The sequence below is a fragment of the Phragmites australis genome, chromosome 17 (genome assembly GCF_958298935.1).
Source record: "Phragmites australis chromosome 17, lpPhrAust1.1, whole genome shotgun sequence".
Taxonomy (NCBI): Eukaryota; Viridiplantae; Streptophyta; class Magnoliopsida; order Poales; family Poaceae; genus Phragmites; species Phragmites australis.
Genome location: NC_084937.1, coordinates 23,009,686 through 23,023,110, shown reverse-complemented (window position 1 = coordinate 23,023,110; position 13,425 = coordinate 23,009,686). Strand labels below are relative to the sequence as shown.

Genomic DNA, 13,425 nt, shown 5'->3' with positions numbered 1-13,425 from the left:
CGAGACACGCCAAGTCCTAGAGCTGTATGTTCCGAAGACCAGCATCCCATTTTAAGCTTAAGAAAGCCTCCAAACAGCGGGACAGATGGACCCTTGGCTGCTTGTTGCTCTCAGCCTCCTGGTATGATACCCAACTCGGTCCGGTGAAAGAAAAGTCAAGTCCTGCCCATACAGAACACTTGGTTGCACGAGGTGACTAGGCATGTCGAGGCAATTGACTCGGTCCTTAAACGACCGGGGCAAGCATCTCCCGCGTTGGCAATGAGTATCACCTCAAGCCCCCAACGTATGAGATAGCCTCCAACTTTCAGAGGACTACCCCGCTCACCCCTGCCAAATCAGTGTTCACCCACCTTTATACACCACCCTCCATATCCCACACGACATCAAGGATTTCATAACCATCACGGAATTCACAACCATCAAGGATTCATGGTATATGAGTTATTATGGATAACGGCAATCTTATCTCCGAGGAGAGGTGTTTTAAAAGCGACATCTCCGAGGAGACATATTCAATACTAAGCATGCTAGATATCATGGTATCGTCCGACATTAATATAGTTAACGACAGGTAATCCTAGGGTGACAAGTATTCTGGATGATAATATTCAAAGACATGGCATGTGTTTGATAGGATTAACTATTACAAGTAGTTTGTAAAAGCGTAATGCATAGCACATGCGATAATAGGTCTGGTTATAGTTGATCAGGTATATCATTTGAAAACATAGGTTCAATATGATCAAGGAGATAGGACTTGCCTTCTCCGGAATTTTCTTCGAAGTCTTGATTGTAATCGGGATCCTCCTCACTCCTGATGCTTCCTGCGCAGCACTCGCAAAACTCCAGTTGCCTTGCATTCGTGACTACAATCAATAACGGCGATACTAAAGAAGAATCAATTAATACCAAATGGAAATCCAAATAAGTCTTAATGGATATCATAACATGAAAGATGAGTAGATCTCTATTTTAGATGAATTTCGACGAAAGAATCACCGAAATCGGAGCTAAAATGGAGAAGTTATGGCTCTTGAAAGATTTAATCAGAATTTAAATCGAGAAATTACAAAATGGCACTGTCCATAGGTGGGGCCCACAGGTGGGACCCACTAAATAGTAACCTAGCCCCACATAAATAGTGATCAGTGGGGCCCACATGAACAGTACGTGCTTGGGCCAAATGGGCTTGGTTGGGCCGGATCTGGGCCTAGATGGGCCTAGGCTGGGTTTGGTATACACAGTAATGGGCTGCACAGTACTAGCCCACTCGGGTCTTGGGCTGGTGGCTAATGGGGTAAGAAAGCTGGGCCGACCCACGGCCATACGGCCTTTGGCAGCCAGGCAGGCCGAGTAGGCTAACCGACCTGGTAGGCCAGCCGGCCCCTGGGCCAAGTCGTGGCCTAGTCAGCCAGGCCGAGCCACGGCCTGCGGCGGTTTCAAGCGAGGCAAGCGGCGGAGGGGAGGGGAAAGTCGGCCGGTGGCGAGAAATTAACGGCGGCGCGCACTGGGAAGCTCACGGGCGACGCGCTCCAGCCAGGGATTCGCGACTACGAGCGGGCGCCGGAACACTACACGACACAACGGACTCAAAGGGGTTCTCGTCGACGATGGACGGCGGCGAGAGCACTCCCAGACGGCAGCTGGAGGAGAGCGCGGCGGTGCGAGAGAATCGGGCAGCACCTCCCCTGCACGGGGAGGTGCCAATCTGCAAGAAAAAGAGGCTCGGTGCCTCTTGGTAACATGGCACGATGGCCGGCCACATCACAGGACAACAGCAACGCCGACGGCGAGAATTTAACGGCGACGGAGGCAAGGGATACGGTGGCATGCGGCTACGCATGAAAACAAGCTATAGGTACGCCTATATGCTATTTATGTGAATGCGAGGGGGATCTTGGAGGCTCACCGGCGCCTGGGTAGAAGGAACGGGAAGGCCGGTGGCGAGGGAAGCTTCAACGGCAATGGCGTTGGCTTGGCTACGTGCGCGAACGGCCCTCGTCGGGCTTCCAGTAAACTGACGGTGGCACGGTGACGGTGACGGCTCCCTGGTGCTCCCCGGTGGCAAGTTGACGGCGAGTCGGCAACGACGAAGTAGGGGTGAAGAAGAGGGGTGTGGTGGCAGCGAAATGGGAAAAGGGGAAGAATATGAGCTCCTGGCGTGCTATTTATAGAGGAAGGCGGAGATGGAGAGAGGCGGTGTGACCCGCTGGCATCACGCAACGTCGGTGGCGAGGTGGCGATCGGCGCCCACCTTGTTTCAAGGGCATGGGCGTGCTTTGCGCCAGCCAAGCGTGGATGTGGGCGCGAAAGTCGCACGATATGGCGTGGAGCATGGCAGCAGCAGAGAGAGAGAGAGAGGAGAGAGGAGAGAGCGTGAGAAGCGGAGGAGTGTCACGGCTAACTCGGTGAGGCAGCCATCGCGGTGGCTCGCGACAGCGCGGTGCGGCATCGCGCTGGAGGAGAGCGGGGAAGGAGAATGCGTGAGCGTGCGCCGATGCGTGACATGTGTACGACGTAGATCACGCACAGGCGGATGCGGGCGGCAGGCCGGCGCGCGAGAATGGGCCGTGCATGTGGAAGCTGGGCCGCACAAGGCTGCGGCAGCTCGCGCGCGCGAGGTGGGGGAAGAAAAAGGAGACCGGGCCGGTTGGTGGGCTGAGAAAGAGAGGAGGGGAGAAATTGGCCCAGGAGAAAAGAGGAAGGTATTTTGGGAAATAATTCAAAATGGAATATTTTGAATTTTGAATTTTGACTTGGGATTAAGATCAACTCTATTTGGAATATTTGAACTTTAATTTGGATTTGGGTAAAGATCCTTGGTAGGGGCTTTGAATTGAAGGAATTTTGAGCTGAATAGAATCTGAGATTAGATTTAAAAATTGAGAGACATTCAATTTCAAATCTCCATATAAAAACCACAAAACTACACTAATGCACAACTCACAAATATGAGGGTATGTATATACTGGTATATACACCACCACATACCTGTTTTCTTAATCTTAGATAGCGTAATTAATCTTAAAAAGTTTTAATTTGGAGTGAAATCTACAATCAATTAGCATGCTTAACTCAGGTTGTTACAGTTAACGAGTTAAAATGAAAACAACAATTGCATGTTATATGATTAGGTGTAGTGCTCTCTAGCTTTATCTCTTCGAACAGGTCAAGTGCCTCATTGCCACATCCATTTTCTGAAAGCCCTGAAATGATCGAGTTCCATGCAATAACATCCCTCGTTTGGATCATTTGGATGGACGGAGGAGGACAGGTGGATGGTCTGCCTGGTTGAGAAACGACCAGGAGACCATGAGGTGGCAACCCAGCGGTGATGGCGGTGCAGCAAGACGGCGGTGGCGCTATCAAAGGTAAATAAGTCGGTAGTTGATTTTCCTTTGAATTCAAAGTTTGATTTATGGAGTACAAAGTTGATTTTTATTTGAGTTCAAAATTCGATTTGTCAAGTTCAAAATTAATTTTCCCATGAGTTCAAAGTTTGGTTTTCCGATGTCAAGCTAATTTTCCTTTGACCTTAAAGTTCAATTTTTTGAATCTCAAGTTGAATTTGTTGTTCACTGTGGGTGTGTGAGTAAGAAAGCGAGGATCAGTAGGAACTAAGAAAGGGGAATGAGATTCTCTGATTTCATCTTGACTTTAAATGGATGTGAACTATTAGATCCAAAGTGAATGGATTAGATCGGATGCTACAATAGCGATACATTATTTTATAAACAGTAATTTCGTCCACAGTACCCCCGTGCTACAATGAATAAAGTAAGAGGAGTTTCCATCCTCTCACGATTTACTGTTTACCTCTGACTTGAGAATTTGGATCCCTCGCAAGGTGGTGTTACGTGCACGCGTAAGACGGATCTCCCAAAAGGATTTCCCTCTTTGTTGCTCCAACTAAGATTGAAGGGTAGGAGAGCAAACCCGGGGTGAAAGAAAATCAAAGTTATAAATTTATCCCGTCCTGCCACATCGGCTATAGTAGTTTCTTTTTTTAAGTATAAGTCGAACATAAATATACATTGGTGCACATACACTATACTCATATAGACACTCGTTTTGATCACTAAACGTACTCACATGTATATGTATTATTTATCTTAAGATTTAATCTCAAGAAAATGTGAACACCGGTGTCGAGTAAGACTGAACTCAGATGAGCAGGTTCCACGACACTATCCGACTAAGCTATGCTCGGATCGCGGTATAGCAGTTTCTAACAGTTCAAGGAAGGTAACGATAACACGTCGTTGTCGCACCGGCTGCACAAGAAGACGTGCGGGACGTCCTCGATGTCCTTGATCCCCGCGCACCGAGTGTGCTGCCACACCTCGCAGATGTCGCAGCACGCCATGCGCTCGCCGTCGTCGTCGTCCGCGCCGCACGCGCAGTCCACGACCCTCTCTCGGTCGCCGCCCCCCTCGCTCACGGCCGCCACCTCGTTTCCCTGCAGGACGCCTTCGTCCGCCAGCTGCTGCTGATGCTCGCCGACTCTTCCTTCGACCACCACGGCGCTTCCCACGTCGATCAGCTCGAGCACGGGGCTGGCATCCTGACCGACGCCGACCCCGCCGACGGACTCGGCCGTGAAGCTCCTCAGGCCGAGGTACATCTCCCTGAACAGCCTCTGCACCTCCCACTTGAGCTCGCCCACCGTTGCATGCGCCGGCACGGTCACCGTCTCGTACGGAGCAACTAGTTCCGGGCTCCCGTTCCTGACAAGAAGCGTGCAACACAGGTTGATGTGGACGTGTCCAACTCCACCGTCGTTGATCGGAGCGGAACCTTCGTAGTAATCTTTGACGAAGTGTTTGGTGTCCAAGACCATCCTTACTGCCACGGGGATCGCGCCGAACCCGCCGGTGGTGAGCGCCTGGCTCGGCTCCTTCAGAACGTGGCGGTAGAGGTGCGTGAGGTCTCTCATGAGCTGAGCCCTCGTGAGCTGGAACCGCACCCTCATCTTGCCTCCGTTGCTCGGCACGCCGCCGACCGCCGGGAGCACGCTGGATACGTCCTCCAGGCAGTACTCCAGCACCTTGGTCACCGGGTTCATCGCACGGCGCACGACGTAGTTGCCGACGATGTGGTTGCCAAGGGACTTGAGCACGAAGTCGAGGAGGCCCGTGTCTCCAATGTAGGCGCGCGCCGCGTCGCGCACCTCCTGCCGCGTGACCCACCGCGCGGGCGGCTCGGACCGGCGCAGCGCGTCCACGACGGCCCGCGCCGCCATGTCTACGCGCTTCGCTGACCACCGGCACGAGGCCTCCGACATGATGCCACGGTAGTCCATCGCAGTGACGGAGGTCGCCGGCAGGCGCGTCCGCAGCTCGAGCATGAAGCGGAGGAGGTCGCCGAGGTTGAGCAACTTGTGGCCGTTGATGGCCTGGTACTTGATGACCACCATGGGGAGCTCCTGGCTGAAGCACGAGAGGTGCGGCACGAGCACGCAGAGCGGTATGGACCGGAGCGCGTGCAGCGACTGCTGGTACGACTGCAGCGCGACGCCGTAGCTCGGCCGGCCGAACCTGTAGCCCCAGCTTCCGAACCATGTGTCGCCGTACGCGACGCCGTGCAGCAGCCTCAGCTCCATGTGCCCCTTCCTCGCCGTGTCGACAAGGCTCACCTCCCTTGCAGTGCGCAACCAAACACGAGTCGTGCACTCATATGAAGTTGACGGGACGACATAAGGAACGTTGCAGTGGCGCACGTTACACACCTGACGTGCAGAGAGGAGCATATGCGGTCCCAGAGATCCATGATCTGGTGGCCGGAGACGAAGTCGGAGCCGCCCTCGAAGCCGTGGAGGCCGATGAGGTGGCCGAAGCCGTTCAGGTGCACGACGCCGTGCAGCAGGTGGCCCCTGGAGGTCGCCGTCCCTTTCGACGCTTTCTCCGAGCCGTGGTGGATCCCGTAGTGTAGGCCGTCAGCTTCCACCAACGATTCCCTCTTGGGCAACACGAAGTGAAACCTCTTGCTGCATATCAGATGCCGACCCCAACCTGCAACACCGTGAAATGGATTCTGATTCTCCTCGCAGTGAATATATCTGACCGAGTTGCTCGGTGTGGTTTTCTGAAGAGTGCGGTTCGTTCTTTGTACTACTTGATAAAAGAAAACTGGTGCTTTTTGTTTCTAAATTTCCGTGTTTCTTCAGATTAAAGATAGGATTCAGTAACAGTGGTGAGAATTTCCTCAACAAATAAATGACGCCATATGTTTTCAGATGATTGATGTATCTCATACACGTCCCCATGTTGTATTCACTTGTAACACAACACTCTAAACTTGCCGTGTACGTGCGTTAGGCGTTGATTGCATGCAAACGTTCAGAAAATATGGGATCGATAGATACAGCAGTAACGGTGAGTACCGACGTGACGGCAGAGGTGGCACTGGCGGTGCGGCGACGCGGCGACCTCCTCCTCGACGACAAAGAGCCTGACGACGGTGGGCGGGTGGCGGTGCAGCTCGAGCTGGAACGACCAGCACTTGGTCTCGCCATGCGCGCCGGCCTCCAGGTGCGCGAGGCCGAGGAGCGCCCTGACGTTGTCCCTGAAGGCGCCCCCGGCGAGCGGCGCCGGGTACCCGGGCTGGCAGAACGACTCGAACCGGAACAGCATCTCGCCGCGCTTCCTCCGCCGCGAGCTCCCCAGGCTGATCGCCGTCGTCTTAGCCATGTCCCCGGTGAGCCAGCAAGCTAGCTAGTTGGTGGTGCAGGTGTGCACCTGCACTTTATGGCGTAGAGCGTGAGGGGTCGTAGCGGTAGCGGTTCCAGTCCATCGGCGTCTCACGCGGTAAGTGCCCAGGATTTAGAAAGCTTCGGCGGTCTGGTGAACCAGTGTGCGCGCGTGATCACGATGAGCTCTGTAAACAATGTGGTTCGCCATCCTTCTAGACATGGCGCTCATAACATGGTTCCTTTGCTCTGGAGAATTCGTACACATAACCTTTTGTTTTTTCAGATATGCTAATAGATACTTGTCTACCTTTCAAGTCTTAACCAAGGTGATAACGTTCAGGTGAGTGTATTAGCCAACTCTTCTCATCAGTAGAAGTACTGAGTTTCATGCGCCGACCAATTCACCAAATACTTCTGTTGAGTAAAGCTGGGCAATATGGAAAAAAAAAAACCCTTCAAATCCTAGCCATTAGCAAGTAGGCACTTGATGAATTTCAGGATCATTAATTCTAGCTCTCATATATAGGAAGCAAGTAGGGTGCCACATGCAAATTATGCCCTGTTGTTTGTATAAAAGCATGTCTTAGGATATGGCTGGAATGAGCATCAAGTAATGTCAATGAAGTATGCCTTGCCTAACTGAACAGGAGGGAATACTTTAAGATAAGGATAACAATATTTTACACTATTCAACCGGAACAGAGTGGAATGCATGCTCTACAACTTCGGGCCCCCGTGGAAGTGTGAAGCGGAAGTAAATTCATTCACAACTTCCGCGTTCACAGAGTAGGTCGCCCAAATGGACATTGTGAGCTCTTTGTTAAATACTACTCCATCTCCCTTGTCACAATTAGGTAATTTTTGCTAAGCTTTACGTCAATTCTCACTAAGGAAGTAGGCTATGAGCAGGGAAAATCCTATTGTTGCTCTGTCCCTGGGACCTAACATCCTGTAAACCCTCTGTCACTTCTGCACTTCCATGAGCAGCAGAGCTCCTCGAAAGTCAGAAAGTTTAACCTCATTGCCCCGCGGAGCAGTGCACAAGAATTCACGAATAATGATCTTCATGGTTAGAATGTACTGTATATGGCGGTAACGATCTGCGAGATCAGAATGCCAGTTAGGCTTGCCCAGTAATGATGGCATTCACTCTGATCATTCTTCATGAGGTTCTATATAACATGGCTATAGAGACCAAATAATGCCACGCACGAAAAGGGACCAAATGATGAAACAACGTGAACTTCACCTGAGCGAATGCATAAATTGCCTGCACAATCCTAGCATAATCCGTCCCCAGCATTTGAATCACAATATCAGCCAAGAGCGTTCCCCACATTCTGTGTAAAGTTAAGTGCAAAAAAAAAAAGATAATAGACTAACAAGCTGTTCCACATTCAACAGAACTACACAAAATATTACAACATGGAGGGAATTCAGATTTGTATGAGTCGTGGTCCAAGATAGATATTGAAAGCCATAAATTCAGAACTGAAGGTTTAAGAAGCAATTAAAACGTCATGCGTCCAGCAATAAAAATGCAACAGTTTAAACTGTTCAAAAAAGAAGCAATCTTTGAAATGTGGAAGAACTATTCAGAACCTAATACTGTTATTTTTTTTTAGAGAGAGAGAGAGCAGAAGTAACAGTTTCAAAATTTACTATTAGAAGAAGCATACATTTGTCCAAGAAACGTCATGACACTACTAAGTCCAACATATCTCGATGCTGCACGAGCCAAACCCTGCAAAACAGTCAAGAGGACTATTCAAACATGACATCCTGAATGGTGCAGTCTTAGATAGAAGCGTGGGGATTGGACAAAAGTAATTGCTGACAAAAGATCATATTACCTGCCTAGCTGCAAGCAAGCCAACTCTAGACTCCAGGCTAACAGCAGCCAACCGCCCACCCTGGAAATGGAAAATTTCAGTACACGCCTACGTTACAAAATTGTGATAGTAGCAAATATCAATTGCAACTTGCAAGTGTGGTCTTTTTAAGTCAAGCTTTGCCAATGCATTTGTTCAGATGCAGATGGAAAGCAAAAGCTTATATTAAGATAAGAGACACTAATCAAGAGGAACAGTTGAAAGGATATATTGCTCAGTTGAAACAATTTCCAAATGAGCACATAAAAATCAGGAACATTAAATCAAATGTTACCAATACAAAAAGGTATACCTGCTTAACAAGTTCTTTCTTTATCACATAGTTAGCAGCCTCCATCAGCAGCTTTCCAGACAGTCTATTGGCTAACTAATATAATGGTAAGTAACATTAATGAAAACAACAATGCAGTGAGAAGCAACAGAATTCAATATGTTGACACTAAAACTGTATTTCTTACCGTTCATATATCGTTTTCACAGTCAATGCACTACCAACCTTCCATAAAGTAGAAAAATTAAATTAGTCAAACAATTAGAGGGTCACAAAGGAGAAGGATAAAAAAATGAGGATTGCAAAGAACCTTGAAGAATGTACTTTCAGTCCCTTTGCTCCAATCCTCCAAGCAGCATCAGTAAGCACCTTCCACTTGTTTACTCCAGGGCTAGATATTTCTTTCGGAGATTTCTGTTTATCCCATGGAAATGAAACTGGGACTTTCTGATGGCCGATGCATGGGAATTCCCAAAAAAAAAAAAAGAGGTTTAGTGTTAGAATAGTGGATTGCAAGAGGATTCACAGGTAAAGAGTAGATACAGTTGTATGAGATGATTACTAACATAGTACTATGTTGTATATGTGGATACAAAATTTAATGATGTTTTCATATGTCCCAAGGACATCTTGCTTTGTAGTTTTTTCTTCTTTTTTTAGACCAAAGGATTCCTCCCTGCTTGTATTGAAAGCCATCCAATGCTTTGCAAGGTACATAACCTGATGGGTATGCCAGCTACACATTACAGCACAGAACTCAAAAACATACCACCCTAAACAAATCCACTACAGCTCCGGTACAACATCTCATCAGAAGTCTAAAGACAAATACTAGTAAAAGCGTGGCTTCTTCAATAGATGTTTTGTAGTTTCGTTTATGGGTATTCTTTTAATTTTGCGCATATGTAAGTACCTTGAATATTCATTCACAAGGTGAAGACTGCCTCAAGGTCTGCAGTACACAATTTGCTAGAGCACCGAACAACAAGTTTTCTTCTTACTCTAAGCAAGACATTTCTGTATGATGGCCTCCATCCCCTGTGAAGAACAATTGGTAAAAGCGCAACACATTCTTACAGCAAGTTGACTTAGAGGGCAATCAATCAAATCAAATGCCATGTTTTAATTAGAGATAGGGAGACAAAAACACTGCTTCACTGACCTTATAATTAAGCGGGCATCTGCAGCAAGATACAGGAACCTCGACTATAATTTTGAGATGAAAATATCTCTCTCCTCGATGTCATCCAAAACAACAGAATCTGAGTTCGGTCTTTTTGCAATTGATTTTAGCATTGGACTAAAATAGCTGCAAACAAAGGAAACGCAAAACAAGTTTTTATTTTGGGAAGGTGAAACAGTATAATAGTATGATAAGTGGATCTGGTGCCACAACATTTTTATGGCACTCCCATGTCAAAAAATCAGGTTAAGTGAGCAGGTCAAACTAAATAAGTGAGCAAATTAAAGAAAGAATCAAGAAAAAGGAAATAAGGAAGGTCTACTCTTCTTCAAATTTGTAACACCAGAACCAATACGCAGAAGAAGAAACCCCAAAAAAGAGAAAATAATTTATTTTTAACATAAAAATGATATAATTGCCCACTATCTTACATAAATCCACAGTCCTCGTCATCTTTGGCTCATAAATGATAAATTAGAACGCATGAACTAATTGATGTTACTATTTTTGCAATCATGTTGCATATTTACAAGCAACTAAATAGCATAACTGGAAACATACTTCAACTTATGCAGTATTGAATCAAGCTTCTTTGTAATAATTGCTTAACTTTTAGGCATGGAAATTAGCTAGCACCAAATACAAACTGTAATATGGACCTGTACTGGCACAATGGCATAACCACCAGAAGGTAGCACAAGAGAAATCAACCAAAACAACTAGTATCGATTTGCACTTGCATGTTGGATACATACCACGTCACTTATCACAAATGCACACTATTATAAAAAATTCCAAATTAACCAATCCAATTTTGTATTAAAACCAAAATATTATAACCCAAACGAAGTTACGAACCAATCCAATCTCAGTTTTGAACAGGCAAAACGCAGCACGAGAACATCTGAACACAATCGAACCTTGTGCCGTAGAGGATCTCCTCGAACTCCATCAGCTCCTCGTCGGTGGCGAGCTCGAGCACCAGCCTCAGCTGCGGTCAGACATGCCTTCAAAAACACACAAATTTAACGACATCTAGGCAACATCGCACCAAAGCACCAATTAGTTCACGGCGACTCGACGAGAACTGGGCGCGACCGCAGGAGCGTGGCGGTCAGCGCATGAATAGGAGGTTGCGGTCGGCGCATGAATAAGGTGGTGCTGCTGGAGGTGGTGAGGAATGGGAGGGGTTTTGGCATCGCGCCGGCGGCGGCCATTGGCGGCGGAACCGATCGCGGAGGAATGGGAGGGTGCAGCGGATGGGCCAAAGTCCAGACCCGCGACGAGGTTTTGTGGAGCGGCTGTGAACCAGATACGGCGTTACAGAAAAAATCGTGTGGCCTTCCTATACTTCCCAGATTTTTTTTATTTTTATATTCTTTTATGGAAAAGACTAAAGTGCAAGCTACGTCCGCACGTCTCGGTAGCCACCAATCGGGAGTCAGGACATCGTGTGATTTATTTTAGTTATACTATAATTACTACTGTTTTGTCTTCCACTTCGTTCGCTCTTACTCTCGCTCTCTCTCTCTTATCTCCAGGTACACCTCGCTCTCGCTCTCGCTCTCGCTCCCCTCTCATCCTTTCCCCTCGCTCTCTCCCTTTACATCTGAAATTGTTCTTATTCATACGGCTAGGGTTTAGAGTCGTGAGGGAAGGCTGTGCCACCAATTTAGTTGCGATACGAGGGTCACGAGCCTATTGTTGGGAGCCCTAGATCTGTGACTGTGATATGGAAACAGGCGAGGAGGGGCTGCAGGATGGGAGTGAGGCTACATTAGCTTGGGAAAGGGGTGCCAGAATTGGGGGATTTGATTGCTGCATAGATGGGGAAGAGACCAAATGTTCGTCAACATTGGGGGATTTGATTGCATCTGATTTTTGCATTATCCCTCATTAGTGTTACTCGAAGGGGTTTTGAGTACACATCAGAGGATATTTTGATATATTTTTAAAGGTAAATGTAACATCCCGAGTTTTAATATTTTAAAATATAATAAAATTTCACTTTAATTTAAAAAATTGTAATTAATTAAATCAACTTAAGATCAAGGAAATATATATTGGAATATATATATATATATATATATATATATATATATATATATATACATACTTATATGTATATATACATACTTATTATTTTGGCTAAGTATTTTAAAGAGCACCAAATTAATTTCTAAATTAATCCCTGCAACAAATTGAAGCAGATGCACTAGTTTGATTGTTTTTATGGATCTTTGAGTGGAGATTTGAATTTGAACTCAAAGTCAAATATAGTCTTAGATTCTTTTCAAATCAAATCCAAATTAAATTCATCCTCTTCCAAATCTTAGATCTTTACACGCAAATCCATAATTCAAATACTTTTATTGAATTTATTCCAAATCCAAATCCAACTCAAAATCTAAATTCAAATTCCCCTTTTGAATTTATCCCAAATCAATCCAAAACCTTTTCTTTTCTTCTCGAGCCACCTGTTCTTCTTTTCTTTTGGCGTAGCCCAGCTCCCTAGCTGTTAATACCCGTCCAAATAGTATTCGGATTAATCATTAGAGTGATCATTTAATAAGATGAGAGCTAGCATACATTCGTCTCTCGACGCGCCAGTGCTAACCCACATCTCATTATAACAATCGTAACCACTAATGATTAATAAAAATCATATCATGACAGTCCCGATATGTGTGTTTCGATAATTCCCAGAAGAACTATTATCCACACACATATCTACCAATATATATATCACAACATCACAAATAAACAAGATTACAAGTTAACAAAATAAACAAGGGCAAGTTTTATCTAGCATACATAACATAAATCACAGCGGAATAAACATCTAATGAAAACAAAGATCGGTGGCGCCATTTGCCCACAAGACAACCAACTGGGGTTAGTAGTAGTATAGTAACTACTCGTCGCCACACCGCTCGCGGTGAGGTACAAATAGCCGGCACCTAAACTTTATATGTAAAACAATCAACAAAGCACGGTGAGTACGAAGGTACTCGCAGGACTTACACATATAGGTATATATATTTCCGACTCCAAGGATGATGCATTTAGATGAATTAGCAAGGAATAGAACACTAGGTTAACTGAATTTATGAGAAAGACACCTTACCGACATAGACATGAGAGCACCTACATATCTTGACTCTTGGGCTATTCTTGCCTAACCATAAGAACATAGCCATAAACAACATACCAATATGGTTATCTCAACTTGGAACATAACAGAACCATCTCATCTTATCAACACATACTCGAGTCACTCCCAACATACCATAACAACCCAACATCAGAACTCTATGATTGATGCGAATAGACAGATGCATGCTCATAACCGAGAGCACGGCAATTCGAATTGATCTTACACCCT

The 13,425-nt window shown here is 46.3% G+C and overlaps 1 protein-coding gene and 1 pseudogene across 1 annotated transcript; both read right to left on the bottom strand.

Moving 5' to 3' along the window:
• Positions 1-4,150: 4,150 nt before the first annotated feature.
• LOC133897840 (PHD finger protein PERSISTENT TAPETAL CELL 1) lies at positions 4,151-7,872 on the bottom strand. The gene is made up of 3 exons (XM_062338669.1): positions 6,386-7,872; positions 5,732-6,014; positions 4,151-5,642 (listed from the first exon to the last, which is right to left on the bottom strand). The coding sequence occupies exons 1-3, from the start codon at positions 6,690-6,692 to the stop codon at positions 4,232-4,234; spliced, it is 2,001 nt and encodes a 666-aa protein (XP_062194653.1). The 5' UTR covers positions 6,693-7,872; the 3' UTR covers positions 4,151-4,231.
• Positions 7,857-11,257, bottom strand: LOC133896980 (uncharacterized; annotated as a pseudogene).
• Between the last annotated feature and the right edge of the window lie 2,168 nt (positions 11,258-13,425).

Coding starts and splice junctions, on each gene's coding strand:
- LOC133897840 (XM_062338669.1), bottom strand. CDS start 6,692: ATGGCTAAGACGACGGCGATCAGCCTGGGGAGCTCGCGGCGGAGGAAG. Junction 6,015..6,385: donor CCACCTCTGCCGTCACGTCG/GTACTCACCGTT, acceptor ACGGTGTTGCAG/GTTGGGGTCGGCATCTGATA. Junction 5,643..5,731: donor TGCTCCTCTCTGCACGTCAG/GTGTGTAACGTG, acceptor GCGCACTGCAAG/GGAGGTGAGCCTTGTCGACA.